Source organism: Pleurodeles waltl, chromosome 1_2, assembly GCF_031143425.1.
Source record: "Pleurodeles waltl isolate 20211129_DDA chromosome 1_2, aPleWal1.hap1.20221129, whole genome shotgun sequence".
Taxonomy (NCBI): domain Eukaryota; kingdom Metazoa; phylum Chordata; class Amphibia; order Caudata; family Salamandridae; genus Pleurodeles; species Pleurodeles waltl.
This window is the reverse complement of record NC_090437.1, coordinates 1,017,559,982-1,017,578,541: the sequence shown is the minus strand read 5'-3', so window position 1 is coordinate 1,017,578,541 and position 18,560 is coordinate 1,017,559,982. Positions and strand designations below refer to the sequence as shown.

Here is an 18,560-nt window from a genome sequence, read left to right as displayed (position 1 = left end):
CTTAAATCCGTATATTGTGCTATCTTATATGTACTGTGTGCAGAAACTCTCCATAAGTAATTTGGTGTTATTATATCTTCCCAGTGTTAATGACATCTGCTACGCCTTGAAGATGGAAGGGTTTACTAAAGTTAACTCTGTGGTAGACCTTGAAGGGTATTCTTTCTGTGTTGATGAGAACTGCAAAGATGTATTAGCTTTTCCTCCAAATCTCAAAGATGAACTTGTTAATATGAAACTGTTTACAACCTACAAACTTATATTACAGGTGGGTATTCTACACCATAGAATTTTTGGGAAACAGTTGTAGGTTGACACAAGACACTAAAAGTATTGTATACATGCACTTTGTTATTGTTTTCATGTGAGTAGGGTTTCATAAAGAAACAAACTATATACAAACCGCCCATGTTTATTAAACCTTCCTTAGTGTTACATTTTCCTAACCAAATGGTCTGACCAGTTATGAAACATTTCTGTTTTAATAAAAAGCTGCCCACATTACATATATTGTTGCATACTCCACAACATGTTCAACAGCCTTCACCCTGCTAAACAGCAATTTGCATGCCCATTACCCATCACCCTGTAGTCACTGATAAAGGTATTATTTTATAATACCAGAAAGCATAAGCGATCATTTAATTCTGATTTTTTAATTTGTAACTTCAAAGGGCAAGCCATCAGTGTTAGCAAAAGAAATGAAAAATGACATTAAACAAGACCCCCTCATGGTCAAAGCATACCATTACTTTCTAACAGTCTGATTGATGATTTTAATGCTTCCCATGACATATTCTGCTACAAAACTTGGTGTACGACTTTATCATGTCTATGATCAACTTGCAGGTAACTAAACTGGCCTATGAGAAAAAAGTGTGTACAGAGAAGTACTGGGAAATGAAATTCAATGTTCTTGTATGTAAGCATTTTAAGAGGTTGGGCTTGAGGGATAGCTTAGGAAGCATTAATTGTGAAATGTTAAGAAAAACATTTTAGCTGCACTTACATAGACCATTAAATCTACTCTCCAGTGAAAGTCAGGTTGAATTGAGACAAGAGTGAAGTGGTTACTAAGTTCAACAAGAACCATGCTGAATGATGATCAGATAAGTATTTCAACAACAACTGGAATAGGGTTGCTGCAGGTTTTCTAACCAAAATTTCCTGTGAGGGCCCAGAGTTGTTCTCCTATCATTTGAACCTGGTAGATAATGACTATTGTGAGTAATTTACAGATTTTCCTATGTCTCCAGGAGACATGGTGTAGTGAAGCAGTGATCCCGTCCTCCATTTTTAAAATTTTACATGATATGGCTGTAAAAAGAAAAGATGTTTGAGATTGGGGAGTAATTGATGAGAAAAAATCATGCTGCATTGTTTACATATTGTGCTGGAAGTAAACGTTACACCTACTACAATCTCCCACTCATTTAAAAGGATAGTTGATCATTTGTATATTCCATCTAGTAGACATAACCATTTTATTCTCAGTGGTGTATGTAACTTTAGGGCAACTTTAGTGATATAACATATCAGCAGAAATTGCTCTTTTGAGTGATTTAAAAGCTTGACTTCTAATTTGTATAACACTAGAGAGATGCCTTTCCTGATGACTAATAACTCGTATTCTACCTGTCATTTTTTAAGCAAACTGTTATTCTAAAGGATGTCTCTTATCGACTGTGTGGCGTTACTAAATATGCCAGTGTTAAACAACTAGGTTCTTGGACATGTACTTGCCACCTGAACCAGGTCAAGGGGTGCGACCTGTTTCTTTACCATTAATAATACTTTTCTTTTCATTCAAGGGTAATACATTACTGAAGTGACTGACTGCATACTTTTTAAAATGAAAAGAGGTTTTGCATGAAAAAAGATATTGTAAAAGTATGCTGCGCATCCCTCACAAGCATAGCGGTATTCTAGTGATGATGGATTTAGAGAGGATCTGCAGTCGTTTCAAACAAAAACTGCTTGTCCAGGATTTCAAGTCCTTTTGTGCACTGTGGAAACCTAAGTCCTAAGCAGATTCTATATGTGATTTCTGAAAGTTTTTAGCTAGCTCCAGTTTTTTGAAAAGCAGGTTATTTTTCTGTATTGAAACCTCAACTTCATTCTTTGATGTCATTTTTATTAGCGATCATCCAAGGGTATAGATGCAGACTCCCTGCCTGTGAAGATGAGTTGCTACTAGTGGTATCAATTTCATCTTAACCTGAAGTCTAGAGCATTGAAATGCATATGAATTTAAAGTAGGCCCAAATTTTACTGTAGATGAGAAAGTAGAATGATGTGATCTGAGAGCTACCTGCAGCATTACTTTTTCACAGGACTGTTTTGATATGAATTTACTAGAAAGCGTATATGTCTTATAGAATGCTTTAAAAGCATCTGTGAAAACTCTTTTAAAAGATTGTTTATGTGTGTTTCTGTTTGTGACTTTGATGGAGTTGGAAAATCCTTCAAGGGAAGACTGTGACCCTTTTACCAGCAGTATCCACAAGATCAAGGTTAGTTCTTCCCCCTCAAAAACAATTTCCATCATGCCCTATACCCACAACATCATAAGCTGTTTTGGGGGAGGGGCCAAAAGCATACGTTTCTCTTTAATAGTAAAGTCAAGAGTCCAGAGCACTGCATAATCTGCCTGGAAACACCACAGCATCAGTCTCCTTCATCTGTGCATCAAGTATATGGAACACTTCCTTCTTCACCAGCTTCCTAGGAATACTGGTAGCACGAGGAACCTTAAGTAATTATCTTTTTCAAATATCATTCAACTCACTAACGTGTTCTTTCAAGTAGAAGAGATTCAATACCTGGTGCCTAGAGAACCAGATTAATCCAAGATCGCAGACATCTAGTACCTAGAGAAACAAGTAGATATGAAAATGTACCAGTAAGGTTCAGTACCCTTCCCGCCATGCAGATTTGGATGTGCCTTACCGCCAAGAAAAAAGTAGCGGTCCAACCTCCCATGTCTGAGTTGGTGGATTGGGGATGAAAGTGGTAAAAACTCACCTTTTTTTCTCCATTCCACCCCCGTCTTTGACTGGACACGACTGGACAACACCTGCTGTCACTGCTGCCACTGACCCACGGAGAAAACACAAACCCCAAACACCCCCATCGCCAGACTTGAAGGTAGGAATGCCGCATTGCCAGAGTACTTTGGGTGAGCACTGTCGGAACCACTACAGGCATATTCATGTCACAGTGATTTTTTTTAAATTACTGTGACAAGAATATGTGGGGTACCCACTGGTGTCACACATGGCTGGGGACACACTGCAAAACATGTATATTGCACACATACACGACTGTCATTGTGGTGTCATCATTCATTGCAAAATGAATGATGACACTACAATGACTGTACACTCACTCTGGACAGTGGTGTCCATGCGTGCGTATTGCAAAGGGACCTGTGCTGGTAGGTTTGTACTGTCTGTTGTGTGTGAGTCAGTATGTGTGTGTGGATTGGCTGGTTGAGGTGGAAGGAGCTGGGGTGGGTGATGTGGTAGTGTCTGCATGTGTGTCACTTGCATGTGAGACTGATGTTGTGTGTGTTGTGTTGCCGTGTGACACATTCAAGTGAGTTTTGCTGTTGTGTGGTGGACGTTGTCATGATGTGTGTAGTTGTGTTGGCTGTTGTGGTGTGTGTGGGTGCAGTGTCAATGGTGTGTGTCATGGATGTATGTCAATGTGTGTTTTGGCATGTATGGGTTGTGTTGTGTTGGAATTATAATGGATGATGGTTTATATGTGGTGTGTTGTGTAGTGCAGCAGGGACACATATGACTGAGGGACAGTGTATGTGTGTCACATATCTCTGTTCCATATCCTCTGCCATTAAATGAGGCCCACTGTATCCCACCGCCTACCTCTGTCAGAAGTCCGTCATCAGTCCTCCACTTGGAGAGCTATAACATCTGAATACGGCGGGTGGAACGCTGTCGACTTGACGGTCCTGTCGGGTCTGCCGCCGACGTGGCTTGGCAGTAATACCGCCAAGATCTAAGTCAGGCCCTAAGTTTGATATGTGCAGCCCACCATTGTCAGTGCTAAGTTTCATCATATTCATCACATCACTCTACTTTTCTTACCTTTCCACAGATGTCTTATTAACAGCTTCAACCCAGGATATACGTACATCATCCTGAAAAAATGATTAGCAGCATGGACATAGGTCCATCTTAGATGGTTGCAAAAGGGCCTTCTAGAATAGAGATATACCTGTCCTGATATTCACCAATTTTGTTTGTGAGAGCCTCAGTGCAGAGAAAAAAAGGTGCAAAGTGTTAGAAAGACAATGGAGGAAATTATATAACATGGATGGATAGCTCTCTTGAAACTTTGGGTATAAATATTGCCTCTAGACCTGAGTATTGACTGGAGGAAAATCAAGCTCTCTCTAAAGTGCAGCCCGGGCTTTGTCCCGGGGTGGACACAATGGAACAATGCCTGAACCTTCAGTTGGTTATAAGCAAGTACATCAAGGCAAGGAGACGGTCTATCCACTTAGCATTAATGGACCTCTCCTTTGCCTTTGACATGGTCAGTCGATCCAAGTTGTGGGGCATTATGGCTTCAATGGGCATAGATCAGGCTACAATTACTTTATTGCAGAGGATGCATTAGGAAGGTCTGATCAGGGTGAGGTATGGCCCTGAGTGGTAACTTTTCCCTGCTATTAAAACCTCAAAGAGGGTTAGGTAGGGTGGCATCATGGCCCCCTTACTATTTTTACTCTCTATCAATGTTTTAGAGTTGCACTTGAGTAAAGCAGGGAAGGATATGCCTATGGTGAAATCTAGTGCCCGCCCTGTTTTACTGTATGCTAACGACAGGGTTTTACTTTCCAGAACCACAAATGGATTACAACAGATTTTAGATGCTTTTTTACAATTTTATGGGGGGGGGGGCTGACCTTAAAACCAGTCGAAGTAAATCTTTTGTTATGTGCATAGGCCCCAGAAACACTAAAACCAGATTATTTTTCTTTGGAGGGTCTGAAATCTGCAGGGTGAAAACTTTTAATTATCTTGGTAGCCAGGTCTAACAGTATCCATATAGACCAAAATGTTCATAGATTTTATGGAACAATTAATTTTATTAGGAATTTCACCTTTTTCTACAGTACACAGCAACTCGCATACAACCCCATGGGCCGGCTGCTGATGAAGGTTAACTCAGTAGCTCATAGTACACCGCTATATGCCTACAACCCAGGGACCGGCAGTGTCAAACAAGTATAGAAAACAAAGTGCCTGAACCCCCTACAGGTAAATACCCCAATCTTCGTCCCCGACTCAAAGCATGTGTAGCGTAATAGATAGTGAACGGTAAAGGATTCACTCAGGATGTAAGGTCCATTGATTGGCGTTTCCCTATCCCTTCTTCTGTCCCACCAAGTGTTTCATCGTGAATCAAGCGAAGCAGGCGCAGGTAAGACGGGCAGGTGAGTTCCCGAAATTACTGTAAAAGTAAGTGGATGAAGAGAGACCACATATCAGCATATTGAGCTCTGTCTGACTCCGTGGCTAAGGACAGCTTCTCCATACCTAAGATAAACTGCAGCCTGTGCAGCCAAGTGGTGTGGTCCGGGGTTTTCTCAGAGCCCTGTTTCCAGAGTATGACCTGATGTGCCGTATTCAGGGCCAGGCCATCTGCCTAACCCCGCGTGTCCTTTATCGAAATGTCAATGTATTTGGGAGCCCAAGTATAGTGTATGCAGGGAATCTTGGGATGGCAGTTGCAAAGGTGTCATCAATGTCATTAAGGACATGATCCCAGTATAGGGTCATTTTAGGACAGTGCCATAGAAGATATATAGGAAGCTGGCTCTGTATATATTATATCAAAATGAGGAATAGTATGCACAGAGTTCAGGGGTTCCCCAGAGGCTTAACAGAGGCTAAAGTAGATAACACTGATGCTCTCTTTTTCGGTAGTGTGGTCGAGCAGTTAGGCTTATCAGAGGGTAGTGCAAAGCATTTGTTGTACACACACAGACAATAGAAGAAGCACACACTCAATGACTTAACTCCAGACCAATGTTTTTTTTATATAGCAAAAGTATGTTTTCTTAATTTATTTTTAGAACCACAAGATTCAAGTTGCAGGTAAATACTTCAATAGATTCGTATTTCACATGTATCAACAGTACTTTGTTTGAAATCGATAAGTAACACAGTTTTTGAAATATTGGCAATAATCTGTTTTAAAAATGGACACTGCAATTTTCAGAAGCAGTCCCTGGGGGGAAGAAAAGTTAGATTGATTTGCAGGTAAGTACAATACTTACAGTTTCAGTCTCCGGGTTTTGGGAAGTCCACCGGTTTGGGTTCAAGTTAACCCCAAACACCCACCACCAGCAACACCGGGCCGGCCGGGAGCAGAGGTCAAAGATGAGCAATTTTAGCATGGACTCCTGTCGAGACTGGGGGTACTTGGAATCAGGTCTGCCTGCAGGTAAGTACCTGCAGCTCGGAGGGCAGACCAGGGGTGATTAGAGGAGCACTGGAGGGACCACAACACACACCCTCAGCGGTACAGGGGCGGCAGGGTGCAAACTGGACATCGGGTTTCCAATGCTGGTCTATGGGGATACCCGGGGTTCACTCAGAGGCCGTAGGGGAAGTCCAGGGGGATGTCTTGGGCACACCACTGGTTGGACAGGGAGGAGGGCCGCCTGTTAAAAATGGCTGCACCGGGTGTCGGTTTCTCCAAGACCACGGGGCTGCGGGTCCTTTGGCGTCAGATATCTTTCTCCGGAGCTTTCACGGTCAGGGGGGTCCTTGGGGTTCTACAGGCGTTGTCGTGGAATGGTAGAGAGGTCAACCCAGGGTGGGCACTTTCTCAGAATCGCCTGGGGATCCTCTCTAGCTAGTTGGGCCACCTAGACATGGGCCATGAGCGTCGGTAGCAGAGTGGTTAGGACTCATGCATTCGGAGTTAGGTGGGAGTCCTTGGTTGTTAATTTCTTCTTGGACAGGGCGGCTGTCCACGGGAGTTCTTGGTCCTTTTGGGTGCAGGGCAGTCCTCTGGAGCTTGGCAGAGGTCACTGGTCCCGCCGGATGCGTCGCTGTTCTTTTATAGGTTGTTTGAAGAAGGAGGGGACCAAATCAGTTGTCGTCTTCCTTCTTCTCTGCTGGGGTTTCAGCTTGGCAATCCTTCTTCTTCTTGTTAGGTTGCCGGGAATCTGGTGAGCTGGGTTCAGGGAGGCTTTTAAATCCTAGATTTAGGGGTGTTTTAGAGGACAGAGGGCAGTAGCCAATGGTTACTGTCCCTGAGTGGCCACACCCTTTTGTGCCAACTCCCTTTGGGCAGGGGGGCACAAACCAAATCCTATTGCTCCCTCTCCTCCAAGCCAAGATGGAGGATTCTGCAGGGAGGGGGTCACCTCAGCTCTGGACACTTTAGGGGTGGTCCTGGCTGAGGTGGTCACTCCTCCCTGTTTTCCCTAATTTTCCTGCCGGACTTGCCACCAAAAGAGGGGCTTTGTCGGGGGGCAATCAGCTGCACTAGCTGGAGTGCCCTGGGGCACTGTAACCCGAGGCTTGAGCCTTTGGGGCTCACCGCCAGGTGTTACAGTTCTTGTAGGGGGGAGGTGTGAAGCACCTCCACCCAGGACAGGCTTGTTTCTGACCACAGAGCGCACAAAGGCTCTCACCCCATGTGCACAAGAACACAAGAAGTATGGGGTAGCTTTATAGGAGCAAAGTAGATAAAATTTGCCCTAAACTATTTAAATCACCCGGACTGCGGGATCTCTTCATGTGACAGGGATGGTGGAGGAGATTCCTCTTTATGAACCAGGCGGTCTCACACACAATATAGTGTCATGCTTCATCATATGACCACCTGGCCCCATCAAGGTAGGATAGTACCACCTGAACAGACTCGAACTCGTAGTTAAAAGAACTAGGAGGGAGTACAGAAATAAAGGTTATCTGGATTGTGATGGGATCCAGTTTGGTAGAGACAGACTAAAAACACCTAATCAGTCACCTATGTGAAGGCTCACCTTTATCAGTGGTGACTGCCGGTCAGATTAAAAATAAAGTGGGACGCTTCTAGAGAATAATGACTCGAAGAGTCACCTACTATTTATACGGCCAACATGTTTCTGCCCACTAAACTAAAGCCAAAGAAGGTCTTGGGGCATTCTTCAGGGCCTCAGGATCCCTAGAGTCATGTATCAGAGAGTCATGTGCTGACAAGAAAAAGGGGGCCTACCTCAGTAGGAGGTGGCGTGGGTAGTATGATAGAGAAGGGCCAACCTTTGGTATACTAAACACGGAAGGTACTGTGGTTGGTGGGCAAGTAGCCCCTGGTCTGGGGGAGGGGAAGTGTCCCCTTATAGTCACACTTGCATCAAAGGTGACGCTCGCTGGCGCACCTAATTCAAATCCCTCCCTGGCCGTACCAAACTTCCCAGTATTCAGTGAAGCTATTATGGAGCTGTGGAGTTCGTAATGACAAACTCCCAGACCATATACTCATTATGGCCACGCTGCACTTACAATCTCTAAGAATGGATTTAAACACTGTAGAGGCATATTGCTCATGCAGCTATGCCCTCACCTGTAGTATAGTGCACCATACCTTAGGGCTGTAAGGCCTGACACAGGGGTGTCTTACCTAAGCCACAGGCAGCGGTTTGTGGGCATGGCACCCTGAGAGGGTTGTCATGTCGACTTTGCCTTTATCTCCCCACCAGCACACACAGGCTGCAAGGCAGTGTACATGTGCTTGGTGAGGGGTCCCCTAGGGTGGCATAATACATACTGCAGCCCTTGGGGACCATCCCTGGCAACAGGGCCCTTTGTACCATGGGTACCTTTTGCAAAGGACTTAACTGCGTGCCAGGGGTGTGCCAACTGTGGAAACAAAGGTAACATTTTTGGGAATGAACACTGGTGCTGGGGCCTGGTTAGCAGGATCCCAGCACACTTTCAATCAAAGTTGGCATCAACTCTAGGCAAAAAGTGGGGGGATAACCATGCCAACAGTGGCACTTTCCTACAAGATGCCACATCCCCGCCAGCAATCCTGCGAGGCCTGCTGTACCCATTTTTGCAGCCTTGGGGGTGGGGGGGTTAGAAACCAATAGGAAACAATCTTATAAGCAGTTTCAGTGCTGGCCATATTATGTGCTGAGTGGTGTACCCTGCTGAAGGTGCCGGCCCATTCTTTGGAGGAAAGGGTTCTGCCCAGCTCTTCTTCCCACCTCTGCTGTCCCTTAGATTTAGCTAGGGGCACCCCAACCCCAACAAAGCATAAAGGTTTTAAAAAAAGGGGTGTTTACCATCAGATTTGAGAATAAGCCAGGGTTCAAACTGCAGAAGTGGTATTCTCCCGGCAACATGACTCTTTGGTACAGATGCCCAGTGACCAGTTGGAGATATTTGACCCGTTCCGAATCCCCCAGAGCATAGTCCATCTTAAGTTGCTCAAAAGGGAGGATCCCAGAGGAGTCAAATAGGGACCCTAGTCGTTTTCAGCCATTCTCGCACCAGTGCTTAAATTGCTGCTGGTGCAAACTGAGTGGAAAATCAGGGTTTGCCAGAATTGGGGTCATAGGTGAAGGGAAGGTTGTAAGGCATGCCTTAATCGCGACCGAGTCCCAGACATGCATTGTCACACTCATCAATGGTGAGGAGTATAGACCCACCGCTCTATAACGGTGGGGCAGCCAAATCTCCTTCAGATGTGTGAGCCAGCATCCGATTGGTCCATGAAGGTTCAATGTTTCTCTGATAATGGACGGCTCCATTCCAGTATGCATCGGAGCTGAGCCGCTTGAATGTACCAGAGGATATGTGGAACTGCCATCCCCCGGCTCTCCTCTGGCCGGTGAAGCAGAAGTTAAGGCAGGCATGGCTTCTTACCACCCCACCCAAATTTATGGATTGACGATTGCAAAGTTTTTATCGCTTGAGGTGAAGGGGAAAGAGGCAAAGCCTGCCCTTGCCATCGCCGCACCCACCATCGCACGCAACGATGACCCAAACACCACAGCACGCACTTTCCACAAGTGGATCACCGACTTTGCCAACACCATAGCCCCCCTCAGAAAGAACAACAACACCCATGCAAAGAGGGCCAGCTGGTTCACCCCCGAACTCTGGGAATCAAGACGCACCTGTTGTCGCCTTGAGAAAATCTGGAGAAACACCAAATCCCCAGAAGCCCACAGCAACTTCAAAGCCGCCACCACCGCACACCACCAACTCATCAGAAACACCAGAAAGAAGGCTATCCAAGACAGGATCTCCTTGCAAGCACAAACAGCAAGGAACTCTTCAACATCATCAAGTTCATCCAACCCAACAGCGAAACAGCTGACATCCCACCCTCAGAAGACCCATGCGACAGATTCAACACCTACTTCCACCACAAAATCAAGACCATCTACAACAGTTTCAACAAGGACAACCACGCACAGAATTCCCCCCATCCAACCGCCAACACCACCAAACCCACAATCTCCACCAGGACACCCCTCTCCACCGCGGGTACATTGAAAACCATGAAGTCCATAAACTCCGGGGCACCAACAGATGCATGCCCCCATCACGTCTTCAACAGAGCTGCAGACACCATCGCCCCCAACCTCCGCCTCACCATCAACTGCTCACTAGCTGCTGCCACTTTCCCCGATAACTGGAAACATGCCGAGATCAACCCCCTCCTCTAGAAACCCTCGGCTGACCCCACCGATCTCAAAAACCTCAGGCCCATCTCCCTACTTCCATTTCCTGCGAAAGTCATAGAAAAAGCAGTCAACAGCCAACTCACCACATTTTTAGAAAGCCACAACATCCTCAACATCTCCCAATCAGGATTCAGGTCAAACCACAGCTCCTGTCTGCAACAGACGTCATCCGCTCCCTACCGGACAAGGGAGAGACGGCGGCATGCATCCTGCTTGACTTCTCGGCAACGTTTAACACAGTCTCCCATCTCATTGTTATAAGAAGACTCCACGAAGCCGGCATTAGAGACAAGGCCCTCAACTGGACCAATTCTTCCTCTCCGGCAGACTCGTCCCCTTTCTCGCAGAACCCACACCCACTACCTGCGGAGAGCCCTAAGCGCCCTCCCTGATCTCTATGCTGTTTAATGTCAACCTGGCCCCGCTAGCCACCATCGTCAGAAGCTACGGAATAAACATCTCCTAAGCCGACGACACCCAACTCATCCTCTCGCTCTCCAACGAACCTGACAAGGCCAGACACAACTTCCACAAGGGCATGAAAGCAGTCGCCAACTGGATGAGAGAGAGCTGCCTTCAACTCAGCACAAACAAAACTGAGGTACTCATCCTGGGCCCTCAACCCAACGCATGGAGCGACTTCTGGTGGCCACCCACCCTCGGAAACCCACCCACCCCTGCCAGCCAAGCCTGCAACCTCAGAATCATCCTGGACCCCGACCTCAGCATGAACCATCAGATCAACTCCGTCACCTCCACCTGCTTCTGCACCCTCCGCCTCGTACGCAAGACCTTCAAATGGATCCCCCTTGAACATAGAAAGACCGTCACAGACGCCCTCATCACCAGCAGACTGGACTACAGCGAAGCACTCTACGCCGGAATCAACAATAAACTCACCTGCAAATTGCAAAACATCCAGAACGCCGCTGCCAGATTGATCCTCGACCTACCTGACTCCGCCACATTTCACAACACCTTCGCACACTGCACTGGCTCCCCATTGAAAAAAGAATCACTTTCAAAATCCTCACCTATGCACACAAAGCCCTCCATAACACCGGACCTGCCTACCTTAACCAGCGACTCAACTTCCACGTACCCCACAGGACCCTACACTCAGCCCAGCTGTGTCTCGCAGAAGTACCCTGCATCAGGAAAACCAGAACAGGAGGACGCTCCTTCGCCTACCTCGCCGCCACCACCTGGAACGCCCTAACCCATCCACATCAGACAAACCACATCCCTCCCCAGCTTTACAAAGGAACTGAAGACATGGCTTTTTTAATCCACTTCCGGTACACGCTACACCTGCTTCTCCCCTAGCGCCTTGAGACCCTAACGTGTGAGTAGCTGCGCTTTATAAACCCTGATTGATTGATTGATTAATGTAAAGAGATCCAGGATGAGCTGCAGTATGGTCATTTTGACCGATGCTTTCCGTCCCATTCACGACATCTGGAGGCGGCTGCAAGAGTCAAGGTCTTGGTGCGTCTGGTTTATTAGATTAGAATAATTTACAGCCTACGTTTGTGAGCGGACTTGGCCAGGACAATGCCAAGGTATGAGAGGGTGTCCGCAACCCATTCAAATGAGAATATAGAGCGAAGGGCGGTTTCCTGCGTGTGCCTAACTGTTAGGTTAAGAATCTGTGATTTTTTGCATATTGGTCTTAAAACCTGCTGCCCCTCATAGTCTTGCAATAGTGCCAAGAGAGAGCTCAGGGGATCTGTGGTAGAGAGAATGACATTGTCTGCATAAAGGCTTATCAAATGCTGCGACCATCCCACCTCCCCCAAAAGGAATGCCATGGATGTCCTTGTTGTCCTTCAGCTTAAAGGGCTCCATAAAGAGCACAAATAGAAGAGGGGATAAGGAGCAACCCTGCTGGGTGCCCCTCTGGATCGGGAAGGGTGCTGATAATGTGCCATTAACCTTGACTGACACCTGGGCGTATTATAAATATTCCCTATCCACTGCCAAAAGCACTCCCCGTAGCTAAACCTCAACAGGGTGGCAAATAGATAGGGCCAGTGAACGCAGTCAAACGATTTCCCGCTTCAAGGGACAGCAAAACTGCCTCCTGCCGGGTATGCTGGATCTCATCTACCAAGTGTAGAATGTGCTTGGTATTGTCACCAGCCTGGCGTGAGGATATGAATCCGGCATGGTCTCGCTCAATCACGCCAGGCATTTTGAGGTTGAGGCGGGACCCCAAAACACTGGTGTAGGAAAGTACCCTCTTTTTGGCTGGTTACCCTCCCATTTTGCCTACTGGCAGTGTGTTTTTGACTGTTCACTGGTATCCTGCTAACCAGGACCTCAGTGACTGTGCTCTCCCTCTAAATGTGGTTGTTCGTGACATTGTGCACCACTCAATTGGCATACTGGTGCCCCCAGGGAAGTCCCTAGTATAAGGTACTTAGGTACTCAGGGCATTGGGGCACCAAGGGATCCCATGGGCTGCAGCATGTATTATGACACCCATGGAAGCCAATGCAAAACAGGTGCATGCACCCTTTCACTACAGGTCACTGCACCAGGTCACTGTAAGTCACCCCAGTGGTAGGCCAGAGGGCAGGGTGCAGTTACCTGTGTGACCCTACGAACCCTGCTTCAATTCCCTGGACTTCGTAAATGTTTAGAAGCCATTTTAGCTGTGTACTGGACACAGGTCACTACCTATGTCCAGCTACATAATGGTAACTTTGAACGTGGTCATGTTTGGAATCAAACATGTCAGGATCATACCCCAATACTGTTCCCAGGATTGGCAGTATAATTCCATGCACTCTGGGGGCTCCTTAGAGGACCCCCAGCTTTGCTCATTTCAGTTTGCAGGGTGTTCCAGGCAGCCCGCACTGCTGCCATCCTACAGACAGGTTTCTGCCTTCCTGCTGCTTGACCAGCTCAAGCCCAGGAAGGCAGAACAAATTATTTCCTTTGAGAGAGGGAGGCAGAACCTCTCCTTTTTGGAAATAGGTGTTACATGGCTTGGGGGGGGTAGCCTTCCCAAGCCACCTGTATGCTTTGGAGGGCACATTTGGTGCCCTCCTTGCATATACTGGTTTGCACCAGTCCAGGGACCCCCGGTACCTGCTCTGCCACAAAATGTGACAATAGAAAGAGGAGTAACCACTCTCTTGTCCATCACCACCGCTGGGGTGGTGCCCTGAGCTCCTCCAGGTGGCCACTTGATTCTGCAATCTTGAATCCAAGATGGGCAGAGGCACCTGGGATCATCTGAGTGGCCAGGTCAGGCAGGTGACGTGGCAGCCCGCTCCTGATAAGTGGTCACACTGCTAGGGAACCAATCCCCCTCCCTGGGCTATTTAGGCTCTCCCTCTTGGATGGGTCCTCAGATTCCAGCAGTACTCCTCTGCATCATTTACTTCACCTTCTGGCCACTGGAACTGCAACTGGACCCTCCAGGAACCGACAATCTGCAACTACAGTGATGACTCTGCTCTGCAACCTTGTTTCTCCGGCTCCTTCCAGCAACTGTAACATTTCCCCAGCTGTGCATCCTCTGAGAGCGCTAAGTCTTCAGCCTACACAGGAAGCAAGAAGGAATCTCCCTTGGAGTGAAGGAGTCACTCCCCTGCCTCTGCAGGCAGCAACTGCAATGACGACCGGCTGCGTGGATCTTCTCTTCTCTGGAACTGCATGGATCCTGCATCATGGGTGGCGGTCTGGAGTGGTCCCTTTGTTCTGTATACCAGCTGTGCAACTTGGGAGACAGTAAGCCCTTGCCTTTCCAAACAGGACAGTACCCCCGGGCATTGCGACTCTTGCAGCTAACAAGGCTTGTTTATTCCTCCACCAAGGGGATCTTCAGGCTCCGTGTAGCCCCAGCCCCCAGCACTCTTCCTTGCAACGCACAATCTCCTGCGTGCTGCTCCAGCGACTCCTTTCCAGGTGTGCTGCGTGGGTCTCACCGCAACTCCTGTGCCTGATGCCTGTGGGTCATCTGTGGGTGCTGCGTCCTCTGTCTGTGACTCTCTCAGCTGCTGAGGGTCACCTCGGACTTCCCTCCTTGGGTCGAGTCCCCTGGGCCTTGCTGGTCCTCTTCAGTCTTACAAAACCATCTTCATCATTTCTTGCATTTGCCAAGGCTTGTTGGGGGTTTTCCAGCACCACTGACTGACTGCAACCCGACTGCCGATGTGGGACATCAACTGCACCCCTTCTGGAACTCTTCTCCTGCTCCGGTGCTGCACTGCTGACCTTCTTCGTCCGCCGCCGACCTGGTCCTGCAGCCACAGAAGGGTGGGTGGTGGCTCCTGCCACGATGGAACACTCTAACTCGAACTGGACTTGGTCCCCTTCTTTTACAGGTTCTCTTCTGTCAGGATCCACCTTTGGTTTCTCTCAGTGTTGTCTGGGTCTTGCATAGTCCCTTTCTAAAGTCCTCTTGCTGGGTTTGGGGAAAACCAGGTACTTACCTGTTTCCCACTGGCCCCTGGGGGGGGGCACCTTGGTACTTACATTTTGGGGTTCCTAGTTCCTCCAGCTCCCCTCTAGAGATTCCACTTCCTTGGGTGGGGGACTGCCTTTCACATTCCATTTACCTCACTTAGTATATGGTTTGGTCTCCCCCTAGGGTCTTCACTATTTGCTATTGTGTTTACTGTTTGCTGTTGCTTTCTATGCTATTCACTGACTCCTAATGTGTATATAATAGTGTTTTTACTTATCTCCAGTTGGGGTATTCCCTTTTCAGTATTTTTAGTATTTGTGTTACTATAATAAAGTACTTTTATTTTTGTAACACTGTGTTTTTTCAGGTGTGTAAGTGCTGTGTGACTGTAGTGGTTTTGCATAAGCTTTGCATGTCTCCTAGATAAGTCTTGGCTGCTCATCCACAGCTACCTCTAGAGAGCCCTGGCATTCTTGACTGCCTACACCTCACTGATAGAGGATACCTGGTATAAGGTGATAACAGCATAGGTACTCACCACACACCAGGCCAGCTTCCTACATTGGTGGTGCAGTGGTGAGATAAGGACTTGCAATTGCCTTACCGCTCTGTCACTAGGTACTTTCCACAGGAAAGACCATTGGTAGCTGTAGGTATACACTACACCTAGATTGTCAGGATTCTAGTCTCCAGGGTTTGGGTAAGCTAGGGGTCTAGCAAGACCCTTGCTCCAAACCTCTTTGGGACCCTAGAGTTGTAGTAGTTAGGGACATCTACACCACTCTAACTAGAAAATGTCTTCAGTAGGGCACAACTCTCAGGCTCCAGACTCTCAATATGAGAGTCTCACCTTCCAAGAACTCAGAAAGATGTGTGCTGGTAGAAAACCGAAGACAGGGAGAAATCCCCATAAAAGTCTGCTTCTTGGCTTCCTCCTCCAGACTGACCAGGACAATGCTGGCGGCCGGGGGGAGGAAGCAGAAACTAACGCTCCAGCCCTAGGTAGAGTAGACTTAGACTGCACTGAGGAGGGTCAGGAAGAACCTGGGAAGCACAACAGCCCTGTTAGGAACACTGCACGTCATGAAAAGGGGTCATTCCAGTAGACCCACCTTTACTCCTAGAGGGTTGGCACAGAGGGTTCCCAGGAGAAGAGATAGATCCTCCTGTTTCAGTTCCCATTTCTCCTCAGTATCTAAGGGGTCCCACTGCTGAACTTCAGGGGAAGATTCACTAGACGGGGAACTCAGGAAACTGAACGGAGGATGCAGGAAAGTACCCTCTTTCTTGGCATGATTACCCCCTTTTTCTGCCTGATGTCAGTGTGTTTGACTGTGTTCACTGGAATCCTGCTAACCAGGACCCCAGTGAATATGATCTCTCTCTCCCCAAACTCTGTATTTCATCCCACAATTGGCATACTGGTGCCTCCATGTAAGCCCCTTGTATATGCTACGCAGGTGCCCAGGGCATTTGGGCTCCAGGGGATCCCCGTGGGCTGCAGCAGTTATTCTGCCACCCATAGGGAGCCCATGCAAAGGGTTCTGCAGGCCTGCCATTGCAGTCTGTGTGAACCGGGTGCATGCACCCGTTTTCACTATAGCCCACTGCACCAGGTTACTATAAAGCACCCTTATGGTAGTCCATCTCAGCCCAGAGGGTAGATTGCAGGTACCTGTGTGTGAGTGCACCCCTGCATGAGCAGGGGTGCCCCCACAAACGTCAGACCCATTTTGATGGACTTTGTGAGTGCTGCAATGCCATTTTATGCGTGTACTGGACATAGGTCACTACCTATGTCCAGCTACATAATGGAAACTGTGAAACTTAAGCAGGTTTGGTATCAAACATGTTGGAATCCTACCCCAATACTGTTGCCAGTAATGGAAGTATGATTCCATCCACTCTGGGGGCTCCTTAGAAGATCCCCAGCATTGTTCCTACAGCCTTCTGAGGTTTTCCAGGCAGCCCAAGCTGCTGCTACCTCATAGACAGGTTTCTGCCCTCCTGTTGCTTGAGCAGCTCAAGCCCAGGAAGTCAGAACAAAGGGTTTCCTTTGGGAGAGGGGTGTTACACCCTCTCCCTTTGGGAACAGGTGTTACATGGCTTGGGAGGGGTAGCCTCCCCAAGCCACTGGTATGCTTTGAAGGGCACATTCCGTGCCCTCTATGCATAAACCAGTCTACACCGGTTCAGTGACCTCCAGTCCCTGCTCTGGCGCAAAACTGGACAATGAAAAGGGGAGTGACAACTCCCCTGTCCATCATCACCCATGGGTGGTGCCCAGAGCCTCTCCAGAGGGACCCTGGGTTCTGCCATCTTGAATCCAAGGTTAACAGGGAACTCTGGGAGCATCTGAGTAGCCAGGTCAGGCAGGTGACGTCAGAGCCCCCTCCTGATAGGTGGCCATCGAGCTAGGTGACCAATCCCTCTTTCAGGGCGATTTAGGGTCTCTCTTTTGGGTGGTTCATCAGATTTGGCTTGCAAGATTCCAGTAGAACTTCTCTGGATCACTTACTTCGACTTCTGACCAAAGAAACTGCATCTGGACTCTCCAGGACCCGACAACCTGCAACAAAGATGAAGACTTTGTCTGCAACATTGTTTTCACAGCTCCTTCCAGCTTCTGCAACATTTCCCCGATTGTGCATCCTGCGAGGACAGCCCGTCTTCAGTCTGCACAGGAAAAAAGAAGGAATTTCCCTTGAAGTGAAGGAGTCACTCCCCTGCTTCTGCAGGCACCAACAGCAATGACGACCAGCACCTTGGATCGCCTCTCCTGCTGAGCTGCCTGGATCCTGCAACATGGGTGGTGGTCGGAAGTGGTCCAGACGGTCCTCTCTACCAGCTATCCAACTTGGGTGGCGGTAAGCCCATGCCTTCCCAGTCGGGACAGTACCCCTGTGCACAGTGTCTTTTGCTGCTGCCAAGGTTTGTTGGCACTTCTTCCAAGGGGTCTTCAGTCTTCATGTAGCTCCAGCCCCCAGCACTCCTTCCTGCGGCGCACAGCTTCCTGAGTGACTCTCCTGCATGGGCTCCATTTGCACGTTCTGTGTCCCCGTCCTGTGGGACACTTGTGCGTGCTGCTTGTGTTTCTGTGGGCTCTTTGTGACATTGAGGGCCCCCTCAGATTCCCCCTCCTGAGTTGAGTCCTCCTGGGCCTTGCTGGTCCCTGGCAGCACCACTTTCTGCTAACTACGAGTTTCGCCTGTGCCGAGGCTTGTTGGTGGAATCTGGAGACGTAAACCTGACTGCAATCTTCCTTCCGGCGTGGGACATCACCTGCATCCTCCAGAAACTTGACTCCGACTACAGGGCTGTGGTGATGACTTTCCTTCCTCACCGCAGGGCTTCCTCTTCAGGATCAACTGTTGGTTTCTTGCTGTCATCTCTGGGTTTTTCAATTCTCTTTTC

General features: G+C 48.1%; 1 protein-coding gene across 3 annotated transcripts in view; it reads left to right on the top strand.

The window, feature by feature from the left end:
- The window catches only part of NSUN7 (NOP2/Sun RNA methyltransferase family member 7), a 1,148,229-nt gene that overhangs the window by 683,627 nt on the left and 446,042 nt on the right, over positions 1–18,560 (top strand). For all 3 annotated transcript variants that reach the window (XM_069201939.1, XM_069201936.1, XM_069201945.1), the window contains one exon: positions 85–268. In XM_069201939.1, the coding sequence (XP_069058040.1) occupies positions 85–268 (184 nt within the window). The remainder of the gene's footprint in view (positions 1–84; positions 269–18,560) is intronic.